This window comes from Protomyctophum parallelum (assembly GCF_964188405.1).
Source record: "Protomyctophum parallelum genome assembly, chromosome: 6".
NCBI lineage: Eukaryota > Metazoa > Chordata > Actinopteri > Myctophiformes > Myctophidae > Protomyctophum > Protomyctophum parallelum.
This window is the reverse complement of record NC_139701.1, coordinates 1,187,245-1,208,109: the sequence shown is the minus strand read 5'-3', so window position 1 is coordinate 1,208,109 and position 20,865 is coordinate 1,187,245. Positions and strand designations below refer to the sequence as shown.

Genomic DNA, 20,865 nt, shown 5'->3' with positions numbered 1-20,865 from the left:
CGCTAAATTCGCCAGGTCTATGCAAGTGAGCACAAATGACATGTGAGAAAATGCATTCACAAGCCCACAAATGCCATTCAAATGCCATTCAACACACACTACGACTCGCTTACAATTCGCGAACCTGGCAACTACTACTCCGTCTTTTAATTGGCTACTAGCTCTGCCTCTCAGCCTGTGCTGCTCTGATCTAGCCTGGTTAATAAACCAGACCGAATCAGCCGTTGGCAAAAATAAATTGCCTGCCGGCGGATTACGGTCTGGAGAGGCTCAATTGTACGCCCATTTCCTACGCCAGAGAAATGGGGCGGCCAATCGGGACACAGTATGCAATATGGGCGGGCGAGTACATTTGATTGCACACACACACACGCACGCCTGGAAGCCACGATCTCTCTCTCTCTCTCTCGCCACGCCACGCACGCACACACACACACACACACACACACACACACACACACACAGGAATAGCCGTGCAGCCTATACACGGCGTCAGTGAGACAGGACGTTATAATCTTGAATTTCAGTAAATAACTGTCTTTCTCCGCACGCGCACGTGCGCACACAACATTATTCAAGTGAAATGCGTAACGACAATATTGGGCTAATATAGGCTACCAATATGTGGGTAGCCTACAGGGATTAATGAATATATATATAATCATCTATACCAGGGCTGCCCACACTTTTTTTTAGCTACTTTCCAAACGACCAGCCCATATACCCACCAAATAAAACTATCATCCCATTGCTGAAAATAGTTACAAAATGTAATTGAGGAGCCTTTCATAGGCTACATACAGTGGTGTCCCGTCCGTCTGTACCAGGCTGACTTCTATAGGTTTTGAAAGGTATACCTTTCATTTTTTTATTCTTTATTTACCCAGGGAAGTAGCTGAGCACAGGTGCTCATTTTCAGCAACGCCCTGCACATCGAAACACACACACACACACACACACACACACACACACACACACACACACACACACACACACACACACACACACACACAAACACACACAAAATGTCATGTCAAAGGTACCTCTGGACGCCACACCTCTGATGGGTGGGGTTTAGTCTTAAGGGGTGTGTTTCTTTCACCCACTGTGTAATACAATAAATGGACGGTAGGTGGCAGTAGTACAGAGGCCAGAGAACTATAAGACAAACGCACATGGAATGGTAAATAGAGGGGGGGAATGGAAATGGTAGGGTTTTTATTTTTGGTATTTGACTTTGCTACTGATGATTGTACGCAACAACAAGTATTGCATTGTGTTTGAGCTGACAGGCCCTTTTTGATGTCAATCAATCAAGTCATCTCAGGTCATCTCAAGCGGCAGATGCAAAAATCTTTTTTATATTAAAATTATATATATTTTTAGGGCCATGTCATGTGGTCTAACTGCAAAGCCTGCAAAGTGCGCGGCAACGTAACTCTGGGATGAGCGACCGCGAAGCGGCCGCGAAATTCTAGTATTACAACATTTGTAAAAGTTACTTGTGAAGGTATTCCCAATAGTGCTGATTGTAGCTTGTTTGTTTATTTTAAATTAGGGTTATAGCACACACCTACATGTCTTTTGCTCTCTCTTTCATCGAATTTATTAGCCTGACACTCAGACTGAAAATTATTTTACTACTTATGTATCTTATTATACTGTCTCATATGATCAGCATAGTTCTAGCATCACAGAAATAGTACACAGTATAACAGTGTTAACTGTGTGTAACTGTTTTGGTATTTCTTTCTTTTTTTACTCCCAGTTTAGTAGTTATGCCGGCTATAATAATCCAGAGTCAACATTAAGGTTTTTGAGCCTCAGGGCTGTATTTTTCATGTCTTAAGTACCAGGTCTTATTACTTAACTTAAGACCTGGAGGCGTGGTCAATGCTCTTTGGCCACTCAGAATAGCCAAATGGCATTGATCACGCCTCCAGGTCTTAAGTTAAGTAATAAGACCTGGTACTTAAGACACGCAAAATACAGCCCACTGTCTCCAGAAACTATAACCCTGTGCCCGACAAGAACAGTTGCGTTTCATAACGTTGGTGATGAAATGGAATGTGAAAGCAACAGGTTTTCAACATGACTTTATTCAAAGACATGGTGTAATTGTCTTTCCTCTCCAGTGTAAAAAGCAGCAATGTTTCTTCACATCTGTTGCTTTATTGATTTTTTTCTCTGATTTTGTGTCAGATTTTGTGCTTTTCTTCCAAAATGCGTTTCTGTTCAGAAATAAAACTTATATCACAGATATCCGGTGAAGGAGGGCCGTGTTCAAGGCAGAAGACGTCCCAAACCATTGGTTCTCAAACATGTTCATGTCAAGGACCCCCAAATTGATATGTATTTGGCCGCCATTTGAAAGTATTTCGTGACTTATTGTAAAATCTGTCAAAAATAGCTGAAATATAAAGTGATTAAACTGATTGCTGGGGACCCCCTGGAACCCCCTCAGGGATCCCCGGGGGTGCCTTGGACACCACTTTTAGAACCACTGTCCTAAACAATCCATGCTTCTTCCACAACATGGTTTACCACAGTATACTTATGCACTGATAAATACACAAATAAATCAAAAGTCAATATGAACAGTTTCATTCCAAAACAAGATGTATCCAGTGTGGGAAAACAAATGCTTTTCTGATGGCAGAAATTAAATTATGAATTAGTTAATAAATATGCATTTATTCATTCAGCTTTGCACCCTATAAAAAACAGGTAGTTTTCTTCCACTAAGTATTGAATAGCTCTATATTCGTACGGGCTTTGCTACAGAGTGTAACTCTGTCTCTCTGTCTCTCTTTAGTAAACAGAAGATAGATTTTCAGGTCAGAATACCAATTTCTTCCAATCACAAGAGAACTGATACAGGATAAATTATATTGAAAGTGGTGAAATGAGCAGGAATTGAAGCTTGAAACAATCGTTTATCTCTCCTGATTGGCTGAAATTGGCAATCCATCTCACTAGCACTCTATAGCAATGATTACTATCAGACTATTCAAATCACTTAAAGGACAACTTTAGTTTTTTTCAACCAAGGTTCATGTTTTAGGTTGTTATTAGAGAAACTAAAAGGTGAGTGTTAATTTTCTTTCATTTGCTGCTTTCTTTTGTTTTGGGGATTTTAGCAGTTTTTGACAGGGGGGCGGGGGCATTCGAGCATGGGGCTAAATATGTATTTTTTTACAAATTATTATGGCGATTTATTTTTTTATTATTTACTATAGTCCTAATAAACCCCAAGAAATTACATCTGACCACAAAAGATCACAGGATCTACTGAATGTGACAAACTGACATATTGAGCCTATACACACAGTATAAGCCTTCCCCCAGTAGGCTACCTTCACATTCAGTAGATCCTGTGATCTTCTGTGGCCAGATGTAATTTCCTGGGGTTTATTAGGACTATAGTAAACAATACAAAGATAAATCACCATAAGATTTTGTAAAAAAAATACATATTTAGCCCCATGCTCGAATGCCCCCGCCCCCCGGTCAAAAAGAGCTAAAATCCCTAAAACGAAAGAAAGCAGCAAATGAGAAGAAATGAACACTCATCTTTTACTTTCTCTAATAACAACCTAAAACATGAACCTTGGTTGAAAAAAACTAAAGTGGTCCTTTAAAAATTATATTCTATAGTAGCGTCTATGTTCATGCTAGCAGTCATTATTTCCAATTATCACATTTTGGTATGAAACATTAGTACTGGCTGGCTCGATGTCTCCAATGTGTTGAGTCCTCGTGCTGTAAAATATGCAGAAAGCCCCATTTGTCCTGAATAGAAAGGGCCTCATTTGGCATACGCCAAACTTCCCCTGTTCCCTCGGTGAGGATCAGGAAAGCCCCATCATCATGTGTGTGAGCCACGAGAGGAGGTGTCTCTCTCTCCTCTCGCTGGTGGTCTCATCTCAGGGGGGAGTGGAGGGTGGTGTTCTACTCGGCTTTCTTGGCCTTCCTCTTGCGAGTGCCTTCGGTCAGTTCCTCCTTGGCTTTGGCGGGTGAGGACGCGGCGCCGTGGTGCTCTTCCTCGCCTCCGCCCAGAGCGGAGCCAAAGAGCAGGTGGCACACCCACGACTCGACCAGGGCGAAGGGAGAGGCGTGGGAGTGGCGGGCGGTCAACGCCACCTGGGAGAGAAAATGTGCTGGTTTAGAGCAGTCGTTCTCAAAGTTTTTTTTTGTCTCGGGTCACGCCTGTATTTCACTTTTTCATCCAAGGCACCCTTGAATTACGTTGTTACTTTATAGAACCTTTCATTTAAACCCCTTATTTGTATTTAAAAAAAGCAGACACGTCTGAACTGAGTGGTGCTGTTGGGATGTCGGACTATTTGCTGTGGGACTATTTGCTGTGGGACTATTGGCTGTGGGACTATTGGTTACCAGACTATTGTGTACTGTACTGTACTGTACTGCCTCTCATCATCATGCACCTGTGCATGTGCTACACCGTAATTTGTACTGCACTGTGCTCTGTGCTGGTATTACACTAAAAACTCAGCTTCCCATCATCATGCACCTGTGCAGTGTGCACAGTATGAAGCTCAACAGTCACTTTGTCCCCGGTTGGTACCCTAAACAGACATACATTCATACATAGTGACACACATTGCTGTTCTTTGGAGTGGCTGCACCACTGAATAAGAGAGACTCTACGAGTGTGCTGTTTGTGAAACAAGCTTCTAAATATCTGAAATCCTTTACTTGAACATTTTTTGTGGTAAAAGCGCTCAAAATGTCTTCTTTCTTGCCTTGATCTCCTTACCCCCCCCCTCTCTTCTTCCCTTTCTTTGTTTTCTTGGAAAACAAAAACAAATTTCCCACACTTTTTTACTTTTAACTAACAATAAAGCTAATTCTGATTTATGTCATATTATGTACATCTTTTCCCCTAAGATACAGTATATGTCACGAGGAAAACCCGAGAGAATCATGGTTTCCATTACGACAGATTGAAAATAACTTCATACTTGACATTTTACCACTGGAACACATCCCTATTCTGGAGGGAACATTCACCAAGAATAGCAGATCTACAAGCTCACAATCAGCTGTTTTTGGCAAGGAGGTTTGGTGGTCTGTCTTACTAAGTAATGAGGGAGTCTAAGTGGTTAAACTGAAGTGATATTATAATCCAAATAATTAGGTAAATATTAGGTATTCTGAGGCATCCCTGGACATTGAATGTTTTCATGAACCTATTTTTATTGTACTATTTTGACATTGCTTGTAACGCTGCATCCACCCTGTTTGTTCCATTCAACAACAGAATAGCAGAGCCCTCTAGTTTCTCCATAATGAATCAGCTGTTAGATTGTACTGTCCTTGCAGAGCTATGGGATTTCCAGTCATCATTTTATTGGTTGAAATTGGTTTGTACTACTAATGTACCAATGTAATCACACATTAGTTTGTTTTAGAACAGATGTTAACAATTAACTAACCACTCCCACCGAGTTGCTTGGTGGGAGTACACAGTAGAGTGTGTGTGTGTGTGTGTGTGTGTGTGTGTGTGTGTGTGTGTGTGTGTGTTCTCACTGATTATTTTATTGACTATTTTACAGGAGATAAGCTTGGTGAAGGAGCTCACCTTGGACGTGACCATGAACAGTGTGAAGACGACGATGAGCAGGCTCTTGGACACAGGCAGGTAGTGAGCTTCCTGCAGGGTGAACAGTATGGCTCCGTACAGGCTGGCTTTGGTAGGGCTGAGACAGAGACACAGGACAACATTCATGTTTAGCCTTTGTTGACAGTGACAGTAAGAGAGTAAGGGAATGGTATTCAGCAATTGGTTTGTCCGGCTAGCAATGGAACAAGGGGAATCACCGATTGCATTCTATGTACCTGAATGTTGTAAGCGTGTTTTGATCTGAAAGGATTTCGACTGAGTGAGCAATAACAAATTAGTAATTCTAGTCCATACCCGTTGGGGGTTAAGAACAGCCAAAGTAACACATACGCAGACTGTATTGTTTCTGTCGCAAAAGCATAACCTGGCAACCGGTCATAGTTAAAAGATGATGAACAGGGTACAATTTGGTAAAGTGAAAAAGGGCTTCGAGAAGCCCTGCATATAAGCTAATGGTCAATGCCCATGAGTGCAAATTCAGATAAATTGCTGCAGGCACTCAGGAGATATATTCTGAGGACAAAAGTTCCATGACAGAATCTGTAAAGTTATAGGGTGAATGGGTGATCATAATATACAATTCTCACTGAAAAATGATATTGATTGAAATGATATGATAACAACGTCCTCAGGGTTTCTCATCAAAGTGTACTGAAGACTAGCTAAAAGGACATTCTCCTTTTAGCTAGTCTTCAGTACACTGACACTCACCGTTTACCTTCCATTTCACTCCTTCTGCTGCAATCTAATTGAAAGTATATTCCATACATGAACCACCTTTGAGATAGCCTATAGTTAGAACAGGTGTGTCATTGCAATTCCGTTTTTACTAAGTAGGCCTACTCTACTTAGGTACAATGTTGAGGTATTTCACTTGAGTATTTTTGTCAATGCTTTATATTTCTATTCCACACCTCAGAAGCAAGTAGGCCTATTGTACTGTTTTCACAACTAACCTCTCCCACAACTTTATTTTAAAACTTTAGTTACAAGTTACTTTGCAAATTTTGATTATTATTATTATTTATTACTATCATAAAACAAGCATTAAACAAACAACAAAAATGGCTGATCTACAAGCTCTGCACTGTTTACCTAAATGAATCTCATTCCTTGTGCTGTTATCCAACACAAAGCTGTGTGAACCCACTTCCGGCCAATGATAAGTATTCATCTGCATGTAGCATGTCTGTCCTGGTAACTACAGTCTAGTCTTTGGTTTCTCTCAGCTCTAACAACCCTCCATGCTTGAGGAGATTAATTTACACATCGACACTCGACAGTCATCGGGCCTCTGGAAGATTGACACACACACACACACACACACACACACACACACACACACACACACACACACACACACACACACACACACACACACACACACACACACACACACACACACACACGAACACACACACACACACACACTCACAATGACATGTTGAGGATTTCATTGGTCTCGGGTCTCCACACGCCACGCAGCAGCTGCTCAAAGTTGGATATGAGAGCCACTCCAGATCCTAGACGGGATAAACATAGGAAGTGGAAATAATTAGGACAGAAAACCCCTGTGTCTCGCTGCCCCTGGGTGCATTCCTGGGGGTCTGGATGTTCCATAGTTGCATTTATTTCCCACAACATTATAAAGGCTCTGCTATTCTGTTGTTGAATGGAACAAACAGGGTGGATGCAGCGTTACAAGCAATGTCAAGTGTTTTAGCGATAACATACATCCTTCCATAAATGTATAGAGACAGGGGGCACCTGCCAGTTGACTGTATTACTATATACTGTACATACAGCATGAGTATGAGTTTCATCCTGGCATTTGCCAATGCAGAACTGCCCGTCAAAGCGAAGACTGGCCAACTACAGCGCATCCTCGCCAGACTCTTGCGTAAAGAAGTCAAAGACGTACCCCAAACTACATAGTGCTGCTTTAACGTTCTCTACCATACAGATTATTAAAAATCACACCCACTGGTGCTGCCACGTGGTGGGGTTTTGCTGATTTTTGGGGGCATGTTGTTCTTATGTCCGTGCCACAATTAATTCCTGAGATGCAGTAATTTTATTGCCTGTCCATCCTAGCTTGTTTTATGCAACACATTTATTACAAGATGTATTATTAGCCAGATTACTTCTTACGTTACATTTACTGCACTAAACAAACGTTAAACTGTATAGACTTGGCTGGCAAACAAATTACATCATAACTGCCCTAAACAAACTTTAAAGTCCATAGACTTGGCGCCGCGGGGGCATACATTAGTCCGATGTACCAATAGTCCGACATACGTGGCCGGTTAAGACACATGCGTGGCCGGTTAAGACACATGCGTGGCCGGTTAAGACACATGCGTGGCCGGTTAAGACACATGCGTGGCCGGTTAAGACACATGCGTGGCCGGTTAAGACACATGCGTGGCCGGTTAAGACACATGCGTGGCCGGTTAAGACACATGCGTGGCCGGTTAAGACACATGCGTGGCTGGTTAAGACTCACCCGTGGCTTCCGTGTGCGGTTAGGGTTAGGTTAGGGTTTGGGGTTTGGGACGTCGGACCAAAGATATGCACCCAGACTAGGCTGGCAAACGTTTTCCCTTAATAATGCTCTAAAACATTAAGGGCTGTATTTTGCGTGTCTTAAGTACCAGGTCTTATTCCCTAACTTGAGTAAACTAAAGACCTGGAGGCGTGATCAATGCTCTTTGGCCACTCAGAATAGCCAAATGCCATTGATCACGCCTCCAGGTCTTTAGTTTACTCAAGTTAGGGAATAAGACCTGTTACTTAAGACACGCAAAATACAGCCCTATAATGTCCATAGACTTGGCTGCCACATGATGTCATTTCTGAAAGCCGTGCATTGGAGGGGCTAAAATATCATGAGTTTCTCTCAGACAAGTCCCAGGTTGTAGGATAAAACGGAGCATAGTCGGAGAACGAGAGACACCGACCTTTGACGTAGCCGACGATAACCATGATGAAGAAGCCGTGGTGGTAGGCGTGGTGGGCGTGGTGGACGCCTGCGGCGATCTTGCGGCAGCGGACCACCTCCTTCAGAGCGACCAGCACCAGCTTGACGGGCAGGAACGCCACGCATCGATAGAAGAGGTTCAGAGGGCAGAAGAAGACCAGGTACCTGACGGGGTGTGTGGGGGAGACAGAAACACCGTTTGAAACATCCCATTTCTTCACAGCGACATGTTGTTGTAGCCACTAGCCAGTGGTGTAAAGTATAACTACATTCGCTCATCGTACATTTTATGCACTTTTACTTCTACTCCACTACACTACTACAACTCAAAGACAAATATTATACTTTTACTCAAGTACACTACAATTATTTGAATACTAACAAATAGTTGCTTAAAGGTATATTCAGTGATTTCACTCAAAAAACCTTAGGTTTCGTTTTTGGCTGTGGGACCCAGCCTTTCGTCCAATCAGGATAGAGAGTCAAAAACGAAACCTAAGGTTTTTTGACCCCCAGGGGTTAACTGGGGACAGGGAGGAACTCCTTATATGGCCAGCACACTCTATAGTAGGGAGGATTATCACAACAAAACAAAGAAATAAGTGATATTTGAATTAAAGGTATATTCAGTGATTTCACTTAATTCAAATATCACTTATTTTTTTGTTTTGTTGTGATAATCCTCCCTACTATAGAGTGTGCTGGCCATATAAGGAGTTCCTCCCTGTCCCCAGTTAACCCCTGGGGGTCAAAAAACCTTAGGTTTCGTTTTTGACTCTCTATCCTGATTGGACGAAAGGCTGGGTCCCACAGCCAAAAACGAAACCTAAGGTTTTTTGAGTGAAATCACTGAATATACCTTTAAGTGAAATCACTGAATATACCTTTATTTTTTTTATTTTTTTTTTAAGATATTTTTTTGCGGCTTACGCCTTTTATTGATTTTTTAAGGGACAGATAGTAGGCTGACAGGAAACGGGAGAGAGATGGGGGGATGACATGCGGTAAAGGCCGTGTCGGGTCCGGGAGTCGAACCCGCGGCACACCGCGACTGGATCACCAGTCCGGTGCCCAGACCGTTACGCTACGGCCTGGGCCGAATATACCTTTAAAGACACATTGCGAGCTTGTAGGTCTGCTATTTTCAAAAGATTTTTATACATTTTCAAAACTTGTGAAACAGGACATTCCGCGTGTTGAGTACTTCTACTAACTTTTATTATATTTTTGTACTTTATTCCAGACTTTTACTTGTAACAGAGTATTTCTACATTATGGAATTGATACTTTTATGTAAAAAAATGTCAGTACTTTTTCCACCACTGACAATATGGCCTGAATGATTACCTGTCTATTATTATTCTATTAACATAATCATATAATATATTAATATTATATTAATAATAATATATGATATATATTATTAACATAATCTATCTATTATGTCTATTAACCACTTAGTTGACCTCCAATGGCTCTATAGACTATACTCCCTTCTTTGTGCTACTGGACACTAAATATTTTAACTAAAAATAGCCAATCTACAAGCTTAGCTTACAATGAGTCCTGTTGTGAGCATATTTTGCCAAATGTTCATCCCAGAATAGGAAAAATATATAGATTATTTATTAATCTATATTCTTAAAGCACTAAAACGCAACTCGGGCTCCCGCTCAAGAAATTTCTACTGCTGAGCTATAATGTTAATAACCTGACTCATAACCTGAAAAAGCTGGCAGAAGCTGACACGTTCTATCTTTCTCTGTGTGGATCAAGGCAGGAAACTAATTGTTTCGTCCTCTGGTCACAATGTTATGGAAATTCAATGTATTATACCAGCCTTATACAGACATTTTTAGAATAGAGGGGAAGCTCTAAATGGTAGTTGGCTTGCTTACTTGTGGCTGGAGACCATGAGGACCAGTGGTCTGTTTATCTTTGCTAATCTGTATATTTTATCCCCATTTGAGTATCCTGGTTTATTCTGAAGAGTCATGCTTAAATCTACAATCCGGGACTCATTTTAATGTTAGCTGTCACTGTGTACAGCCAGTGCAGCGACGGATGCTGGATCTGCCTTCCAACACGCTGTGGGAAATTTGAGAAAGTTCTGAGGTTTGGACATTTCTTGCAGATTGTGTCTATGCACGGTCACTCAGAGAGGGATTACAGAGGTGTTTGTGCCTCCTGGAGGTTGGCTCGTGAGACTAGCACCTCTCCTCAGACAACATCTCTTCAAAATGATCGCCGCTTTCACTGCTGGCAGAATGAAACTGGGAGTGTGGAAACAATACTAAATAAATCACTACTTTGACTCGTCAGAACATCTCGATCTAGAACAGCCCAAAAGACTTCAGAGAGAGACTCGTCCAAAGTTCTGAATGACCTAATTTAGAAGTTATTGCCAATGCCTACCCAAACAAACTTTGGCTGTTCGGACGGAGTATGTAGCTACTGTAAGTAACTCTCTCCACTGAGAGAAAGAGACAATGTATCGATCGTACATAAAAACGCAGGCAACACAAAGGTAAATGTCCCATTCTGGTGAAGGACAGAAGGACACAGACATCCAGCGAAGGTATGTGGTTCATCACAACATTGAAACAAAAAGCTGTGTCTCGCCAAATGTTCCATTAAGTTTTATAATGTACAAACTTGAAACTTTATCTCTTCCTCGGTGAAGGGCAAGAAAGGCATTCTGTGAACTTTCTCACCAGACAGCTGAGGCCAGGAGGATGTGGCTGTTGTGTTGGAAATAGTCGAGGGGGCTGACACCGAGCATGATGTCTGCCAGGATGTAGCTTCCGAAGCAGTAGAGCATGGCACACAGCCATGACGCCACCGGACTCCGACGGGACACTTCCACAGCGCCTGCACATAACAGTTAATACAACTAATTCATTTAATTGATTTTTTTCCCCCCAATCAAATAATCTAAATTTTGTTCATTTGTAGATTACATGGTAGTGTAAGTGCTATTTTTGGGTTAATAGAAAAGTAATCATTCGTATATAGCATGTTTGTTCAGTAACAGGGGTCTCCCTGTCTCTCCAGCTCTTTAATATCCAGAGATAAACCCATTTATCAGCTTCAGTTTGATGTTCTAGTTTTGTCTGCTCTCTTTGTGTCATCACTTCCAATTTGACTTGTTTATGTATGAGATCCACCTTTAATCCAAATTTGAATCGATAGCTAAATAAAATAATAGCTACAGCTGTAGAAACTATTCATGATATAACTGTATACATCATAAATATTATCCAATAAAATCCTTTCCAATGAACTAAATTTAATGCCTACATTCTCCCAAATGTATTCCTTAAGTGTGACTTTTATCAAATGTTATGCCTGCTTTGTTGTATTCTGTTGTAGCTCTTTTATTCAGTTTGCTCTATTGATGGTCTATTGACCCTGACCCTGATAGGAGGGCAGGGATCCATGTGTCCACTAGTCTGCATTGCAACTATTGATAAGACATATATTGATAAGCATCTATGGAGAAGACATCTATTGATAAGACATATATTGATAAGCATCTATGGAGAAGACATCTATTGATAAGACATATATTGATAAGCATCTATGGAGAAGACATCTATTGATAAGCATCTATTGAGAAAACATCTATTGATAAACATCTATTGATAAGACATCTATTCTTACCAATTTTTATCTCATACATAACAGGATAAACAAGTCAAATTGGAAGTGATGACACAAAGAGAGTGAGCAGACAAAACTAGAACACTATCAAACTGAAGCTGATGAATGGGTTTATCTCTCTTATCAATGGATATCTTCTCAATACATATGGAATGTATTGAGAAGACATCCATTGATAAGGCACAGCGCTAAGGGCCTACAATCACGTACTGTACATGAAGAAAGCTTAATTCATACTTGTACAGTATAGGCGTGTTCAATTTAGAACATTCAAATAATTATCTTTAAAAGGGTCATGAAACCCTAGGCTAAATTTGTAGTTGTGCGGTAATAATAGGTTTGTTAAATTTAGGTGTGCCAAATTGGCACATTGGCACTACCAATGTGCCAAATCAAACACGCCCACACCCAGTATTAATTTGATTAGGCGCAGCTGTCGTGTTGCTTGGTCTGCATATGCTTGGTCTTCTGTTTATGAGAACATAAACAGAACTATTTTATAATGGCGGCACACTGTCATTAGAGGAACAATGCAGTGGAGACACAACAGAAAGCCACTTAGGGTAAGACTTCATTCCAGGGCACCGATGTCAGACAAATGTCTTAACAAATACATGAGCTTAATCTAGATTGTCTAATCTCTATACCACACACGGTTGGTTGAACATGTTGGTGCACACCCTGATAAAGAAATACAAAACAATTCACACCCTCTCTCTTGTCAAGTAGCCTAACATATTACTACACAGTACACTACAGACTGTGTGAACATATGCCTAGTCAAAAGCCTCCAAGGGTACTACAGATCCCCCAACAACAGGTGGGGGTATCGGGGTTGTGGTGCGATTAGCGCCATGGTTCGAGTCGAGCAATCTGATCCTAAGGAATGTCACCCTATAAATACATGCAGGTTCCCTGCTTCTCCTGCTTTGCAACTGTTGGGCCCGACTTAAACTTTGACCCCTGTGCTCTCTCTCTCTTTCTCTCTCTCTCAGTGTTTAGTCTGTTTAGTCCCATAGTTTGTTCTTTCTTTTGGTTATATTCTGGTGGAAACGTTAGACAAAGAATAGCAGATCTACAAGCTCACAACAACGGATCGGCCATTTGTGGTGACGGGATTGGATGTAAACAGAATAAAGCAAATCCAAGCCAACTGTGTTTCCGTTTACGAACTCCCTCGAAGGTTTAAGTTGTGCATGAAATGATCAAAGATAGGTTTCTCTCTCTCTCTCTCTCTCTCTCTCTCTCGCTCTCTCTCTCTTTCTCTCTGTCTATAGCTATCCACTCTTCTCTCACTCTGCTCAAGTTCCCTCAAAGCTGTGTAGCCTATATTCCTCAAAGCTCATTGATGTGTGATGTGTTATCCTACACTGGAGTCAGTGAAGTGAATAGGAAACTACAGTGACATGTTGGTGAACTCTGTGTGCCGGGCCGTAGCTGCTCTTGCAAAGCAACAGGTTTCTCATTTGCAAAACAAATGGTCTCTTCGGGCAGGCCTAGTGCATACGTGCAGTGTGCAGGGTTGCCAAGTCTGCTTGTTTCCCGCCAAAGTTGGCTTGTTCTTTTCCAGAGTCGCGTTTTTTTCCCCCCCGAGTCACGGGTTGCGGTTTTTTGGGCTTGTTTTAGAAATATGTGAGTATGAATCACATACTATGTGTTATAGTATAATATGTATAATATATATATATATATATATATATATATAAATATATATATATAAATATATATAATTTATAATAATAAATGACCAAAACATTCATAATTATAGACATACATAGAATATTTAGTTATTAGTATTCTATGGCAATATTATTGTGCTTGTATTGGCTTGTTTTTCGAGAAGATTTGGCTTATTTCTCTCTGGCTTGTTTTGGGCTTGTTTTTGGAGGTGGGTTGGCTTTCTCTCACAAGAGTTGGGAACAGTGGCAGTGTCCCAACCATGGAGGCTTGGAGGATGAATCTTTTGTGTTTGTACCAAAACACAGTCATCAACTGATGTGTACACAGCAAAATCACAGGTGTTAAATTTGCCATCTGAAAATGTAGAAATAGAACCAACTGGATTTGGTTCAATTTGTACACTCTCTGTGAGTTATGGGACTGTGTGATGAGAAGGGTGTTATTACAATGAATACATCAGATGGTGCAAAGTGTTACAACTTTCAACGGTCACTGTTAGCCGCGTATGTGTACAAAACCCAGTAATTTGACTCTGTGAGGGTGTAAAAATTACCAATTTGAGTCCAATTTGACCTGGAGTTAAACACTGCAGATTTATTTACTATGAGAAGGGACAAATATTGAGGAACGTAAAAGGATTCTCGCCTTCAAAGGGGCCGTTCATCTCTATTTAAATGTCCAGCTATTCTGTGTGTGTGTGTGTGTGTGTGTGTGTGTGTGTGTGTGTGTGTGTGTGTGTGTGTGTGTGTGTGTGTGTGTGTGTGTGTGTGTGTGTGTGTGTGTGTGTGTGTGAGTGTGAGGCCCACTAACTTCTATTTAAGGATCTTCTATTTGCAGTCTGAAGCTGTTGGTATGCACTGTCTGTCTATCAGATTTCATGCTGCTCACTTGGTATATAGTTTTCAGAGTCAAATCATGAATAAAAGCATTAAGTTTAAAAGCATTATGTAATAAAGTTGGTTGAGATAATCCCCTGCAGGGACTGGTTCAGTGGCTGGCCACCACGTCTCTCCTCTGTGTAAAGTAGTTCATGTTGCTGCTATGAGCATAATGACTGCTAAAATAGGAGATTGCCTTTTTTGGAAATATCCTGTTGGTGCATGCAGTAGCAGCCTGTGCAAAAGGGGTTCCCTCATGCTTGTGTATATAGGCCTATAATTTCAAATTAATGTATCAATAACTAACTAATTGAAATGAGAGATAGATATGATTGAACAATACATAGTACACAAACACACACACACACACACACACACACACACACACACACACACACTGTGACTGTGTGACACACACAGCTAGTGTATAAAAAACTAATGCATGGAGAATGTTAGAAGACCAAAACACGCACAAGACTGACATTAAGAGGAAGAACTGCGCACTTACCGGGTTCATACTTGAGGTAGAGACATGAGACAATATAATAAGCAACGTCAAAAACGGGAAACATTCCCAATTTCGAGAAAGTGGCGGCGAGATCGCCCAGATTCAGAGCTGCCAGTACTTCCATGGTGTTCAGCGTCTGTTACAAGTGTCGCATGTAGTAGTTTTGTTGATAATTACAATGATTATTATCCCTGACTGTCCCCCTTTTCTCCGGCGTGCGTGTCGCCGCGCTGGTGCACCCGTCTTCTTCACCAGTCCTCCACAACAGTGACAGACACTCAAGCCTCCTATTAATACACCAGTCCACAGACATATAGGCTACATCTGCACAGCCGTACAATCCTATTAATAGGCTATATGCCCACATCTGCACGGCGCTGCTGTGTGAAATGTCTACATGTGCGCGCTGTCGCTTGCAAACAAGAGCCGATCTGCAAGCGCGCAACTTTTGTCGGCATTAATCTCGCATGAGCCGCCGTCGTACCACGACCGGGCTTGTGTCAGACTCATAGTCATACTCATAGCCTATGATGCGATGCAGAGATATTTTGTTTTGTATTATCGTAGCAGCCTATATTTCTGGCTTAGAAAACAACCGAAAGATCTTTATATCTGCGTGATCCTGTCTATTCATGTTCCAATCCGGATGCTGAATAAAATGCTTTCAGGCTGGACCGTTATTGCTGCATGTTGACAATTAGATTCATTGGCAATGAGCAACGACATCCAATAGAAATTAGTATAATGAATAGTCGTCCAATAGGCCGTTGTTTTCCAGGCCATGGAACTCGCATCCATCCCCATCCATTAAAGGTGCAGACTGCAGACATGTTGGAGGTCTAAAATGCCAAGACCGTATAGGCCTGTGTGTGCTAAAAAATCAAATAGGCGTACAATTGTATTTATGTGAAACTAGGCTACATATAGTAGGCTATAGTGTTTATTATTATTATTATTATTATTATTATTATTATTATTATTATTATTATTATTATTATTATTATTATTATTATTATTATTATTATTATTATTATTATTGGTAGTAGTAGTAGTAGTATACATATTTTAAGCTAGAGCCGGCTAGGTTTATTGAATCTTGAATCTAATAAAAATAATAAAAAGATAATGCATGAAAGAATAAATAAATGAAAAAATAAAGCTGTAGCCTATTAAATAAACCAACATAATTATAAATCAACTAATGAATAGAAAATAGGATAATGTGTAATTGTGTATTGTGGCATGAATCCGTGAATCGCATGAATAAAGCGTAGATAGCCAATTAGCAATTAGCCATAGCCTGCCCTGCAGTGACCTATGCAATCTATCTACTTTCACTTTACTATAATGCGTAATATACATTTGCCAAGATGGCGTAACAGCGCCCTCTGGCGTCACATAATTGTTTAGCCCAGTTCACCAAATTCCGAAAACAAAAGCCTGCTCATCAAAACACCTATTGGTCAGATGCACTGATGACGTATGCGGATACGGATGTGTGGCGTCTATCTAATGTGATGTGGACAAAATGTTGGGGGATCTGCTGATATTCGGGTAAATTGAATTGCAATCCATTCAGAAAGACGCCGTGCATTACTTTAGACATGTATTTTAATGTAACATTATGTATGCTGTCGTGTTTCTGTGAATGTAAAATGTGTGGTTGTACGATGGCAATAAGCTGCCAGCTCACCACGTTAGCTTAGCTGTAAACACAACAACACAAACACATATTCTCACCAACACCAAGGTTGTGTAACTATCAGTTATTTTGTCAGTGATTATTCTAGCGATGTTTTTAATTGATCGAATAGAGAAAAAAAATAGAGTTTTTTTGTAATCTATATTTATTTTTTAAAACATTTGATATATCAACTTTGTACTTCGTTGCACAGCAAACATGTACAAATAATGAAAATAGCATATAGGAAATAATCTATTATTCATTTATGTTATTCATTTATTGATCATTATTGTATCTGTTAAATCGATTAGTTTGATTAATTGTTGCATGCCTAATTGTCACACTATTTCTCTGTATTGTACTTGCAGGACTTTGCTTGTGAATGCAGGAGCTGTGTTGAATTTCAAACTGTAAGTACTTAGTATACGTTATAGCCTGAGAAAATAGTTTTTTACAAATATCAATTAGCAAAATCCACAATAAAAGAAATAAGTACAAACGGATATTTAAATTTGCAGAAAGAGGAAGGAGTCACACCAAGGAGGATTTGGAGAAGATCGAGGACTGACAACTGGTGTGTGCCACAAGAATGTGACAACTGTGTTTGTTTTATGGTTTAGTCTTGTACTGTAGTGTAGACTATATTGCTTAGTCCATTGTGTCCTTGAGAATGGTTCCATTTGTACACTCTCAGGCCCCTTTTCCACCGGTTGGTTCCCAATGGGAACCGGTTCAGTTCTTTTTGGTTTTTAGTCCATGAGCCAGAGCTACAAAATTGAAACATTAATTATGAATTGATTAGGCAAAACCATACCTATATTAGATTGTTATCACCGTGAAACTTCCCCAATTGAGTACTTACATGAAGACAATGATCTATTGTATTCAAATTTTTACATTTTGAAATATGCAAATGGGGCATAATGTAGGAAAATATGCAAAATAATCGAAAATATGAAAAAGCTACTATTGTGGAAGGGTTATCATTTATTAATTTACTTGTATTGATCCTATAAACAATTTAATATAGGGTATAGTTTGCCCACCAATTTTGGAGCTTTGGCTCATGGACTAAAAACCAAAAATAACTGAACCAGTTCCCATTGGGAACCAACCGGTGGAAAAGGGGTCTCAGAGTTAAATAAGTGTTGAGAAATGTACAGTGTAGTGTAGTCCTCCCAGGGATAATATAGTTTCATCAAGCTGTGGTTTAATGAAGTGGTTCTCAAACTCGGGGTCTGGAGACATCCCATGTTAAATGTGTTACTACAGGATCACAATTCACAATAATTTTAATCCCGTTTATACATAGTTTATAATTTGGCTAAATAGCCAAAATAGCACATATATGAGCTATACGAATTTGCATCTCCTTTTCCTTTTTTTCACAATTTAGACATTTTTTAAAGTTTATTTTTATTTTTACTAAGAAACAAGTAATAAAAAACAAATCTTCTCTTCTGTGGGTCCGTGAAGCAAAATATTTTCAGATGGGGGAACACCACGTCCAAATACCGGTACAATTTGGGGGTCCTTACATGAAAAACGTGATATTCCATATCAAAGTGTACTCTGTACTTGGACTGCTTAAATTGCAGATCAACAAGGCATATCAAGGCATACATCACAACGTGCATTGCTACTTTTAGCAAACATTACCTCCAGAATATACACTATGCTTCAAGTGGTTAATTTAATTCTCTTTTCTTTCAGGTGACAATATCAGGGAGTTCCTGCTCAGCTTACGATACTTTCGGATCTTCATTGCGTTGTGGAACATCTTTATGATGTTCTGCATGATCGTGTGAGTTGGTGCATTTTCATGCTTTTTACACAATAACTGTATCTCCATTCTTCTACTTTTTATGTTATTTTGATTATTTAATTCCCTACAGTTTCTCACAAAAGTAGGTGTGTGTGTGTGTGTGTGTGTGTGTGTGTGTGTGTGTGTGTGTGTGTGTGTGTGTGTGTGTGTGTGTGTGTGTGTGTGTGTGTGTGTGTGTGTGTGTGTGTGTGTGTGTGTGTGTGTGTGCGTGTGCGTGCGCGTGCGCTGTATGTTATGTTATGTTAACAAGAGCTTGTGACTAAATAATATCTACATTGGAACACGCAGGTCCTTTTTTTCATTTTCTGAAAAGCAATGCTTTTGGAATTTGGACAGACAGTGATGATATGTACAAATGTATGTCCAGATTATTAGTATAGATATTAAGTGACACTACATGTTTGTTTTTAATGTTTGCAGATTGTTTGGGTCATGATTTCCCATCTGGAGCCTGGGGTCTTCCAAGGATGCAACATGCACACAAATCAAAGATGGACACTAATCTTCTCTTTAATATTCTGCTGTGTTCTTTTTGGCTCTTTTAACTGTTATTGTATTACATGTACTTGATTAACCTCAAATGTTGACCTCTTTTTTTGTATCATCAAATGGTGTAAACCAGTGGTTTTAATTCCACGGAGCCCCAGACTTGTAAAGGTCCATTTGGACTTTGGAACCCTGAGGGTCTCTGGAGTCTGGACCACACTTTGAGAACCACTGGTGTAGACCCTGTGTCTTCAAAAGTGGTCCTAGCAGGTCCTCAAACTTACGTTTGTAAATACAATAATACACATTAACATGAATCCAACAAATTAGCAAAAATAATTTGCAAACAGACAACAACAAAATTAACGTCGTACACACCACTGATGATGGTGAAGTCAAATGAATCTATGAAGCCATCAAATCTGCATCAGTTCACTTGGAGGAAACCCATAATCACTTAAAAGAATTAAAGACCTGTGGAAATACTTCCTAGCTTTACTCAGATCTCTCAACGGTCAACACATTGATGAGACAACCAGCTAAATATTGAAGAACTAGCTTTGAAAGCCTGAAAAACATTGAAGACCTCTGGTGTAGATGGTTTAGAATAGATGTTTACAAAACCAATATATTTATTTTGTCTTAATTGTTCTTAGGCAGAACTATAGAATTCTGTTACATTTGGGCTTCTTTCTTTAGGTTGTAAATATACCGTTTTCCCTGACATCAGTGGTATTTCTTGTACACACCTATTCTCTCCGGGACTGAATGCTTAACTTATACTGTAGCATAGCTCCAGGGCATCGCTTCACTTATGAAAGTCTCCAGCTTCACTTTTTGATTATTAGTTGTTTTTCTCGTATTTTCTTTTTTGTTGTATTGCATTTGTATGTGTATCTATTTGCAACGATTCTATACTGGAGTCAACATGACACAAATGTAGGCCTACAATTATTGTGATCTCCATCATTACTGCTAGGCTTTGAATCAATTTGTATTATTATTTATAATAAATATTGTCAAGAATACAGGTGTAAGAAAATTAGGCGTGAAATTATTTTATTTTTTATTAGCGCCAGTTTTCAGGAAAGGGGAGAAGCATAGAGATGGAAGTGGGTGAAAAACATATCGTTGATGTCGGGCAGCCAGAAACCTATCCATATTTCATAAATTGACGCCCTGCTTGATCATACCACGTCACACAAAAGGATTAAAAGTAGTTAATACAACAGCTGGAAACGTGCCATAATGCATTTTGAGTTTGTACATCTGATACTTTTGCCGTTTTTTAATTTGAATGCTGAAAAGTAACAGTTTTGGACAAATCACTTATAGGCTTGATATATTTGTGTGTTTTTTTTGGTTTAGTTTCTAAACTACTTACATGGTAAATCAGAATTGCAAAAGTCCATAACCCTCTGAGATTAAAAGAAAATGATGCATAATGTCATTAGCCAGTTTTGTAATAAAGTTTTACTCTGAAAACCATACTGTAGATGTCCTCTTATCCT

The 20,865-nt window shown here is 39.9% G+C and overlaps 2 protein-coding genes across 3 annotated transcripts; one reads left to right on the top strand and one right to left on the bottom strand.

Annotated features, from left to right (window-relative positions):
* Positions 1–2,081: 2,081 nt before the first annotated feature.
* tmem38a (transmembrane protein 38A) lies at positions 2,082–15,768 on the bottom strand. 2 transcript variants are annotated; one of them, XR_014569384.1, is made up of 7 exons: positions 15,360–15,768; positions 11,345–11,501; positions 8,611–8,795; positions 7,083–7,170; positions 5,606–5,723; positions 3,610–4,143; positions 2,082–3,006 (listed from the first exon to the last, which is right to left on the bottom strand). XR_014569384.1 is itself a non-coding variant. In XM_083767361.1 (6 exons), exons 1-6 carry the CDS (start codon positions 15,481–15,483, stop codon positions 3,952–3,954), a joined length of 864 nt encoding a protein of 287 aa, XP_083623487.1. In that variant the 5' UTR covers positions 15,484–15,768; the 3' UTR covers positions 2,082–3,951. The 2 variants fall into 2 exon arrangements, 1 of the variants encoding a protein (XP_083623487.1); XM_083767361.1 differs by having other exon boundaries at positions 2,082–4,143.
* A 1,068-nt stretch (positions 15,769–16,836) lies between these two features.
* On the top strand, positions 16,837–19,443 carry smim7 (small integral membrane protein 7). Its single transcript, XM_083766456.1, has 5 exons — positions 16,837–16,913; positions 17,412–17,453; positions 17,562–17,617; positions 18,757–18,847; positions 19,289–19,443. Exons 1-5 carry the CDS (start codon positions 16,888–16,890, stop codon positions 19,302–19,304), a joined length of 231 nt encoding a protein of 76 aa, XP_083622582.1. The 5' UTR covers positions 16,837–16,887; the 3' UTR covers positions 19,305–19,443.
* The last annotated feature ends 1,422 nt before the right edge of the window (positions 19,444–20,865 follow it).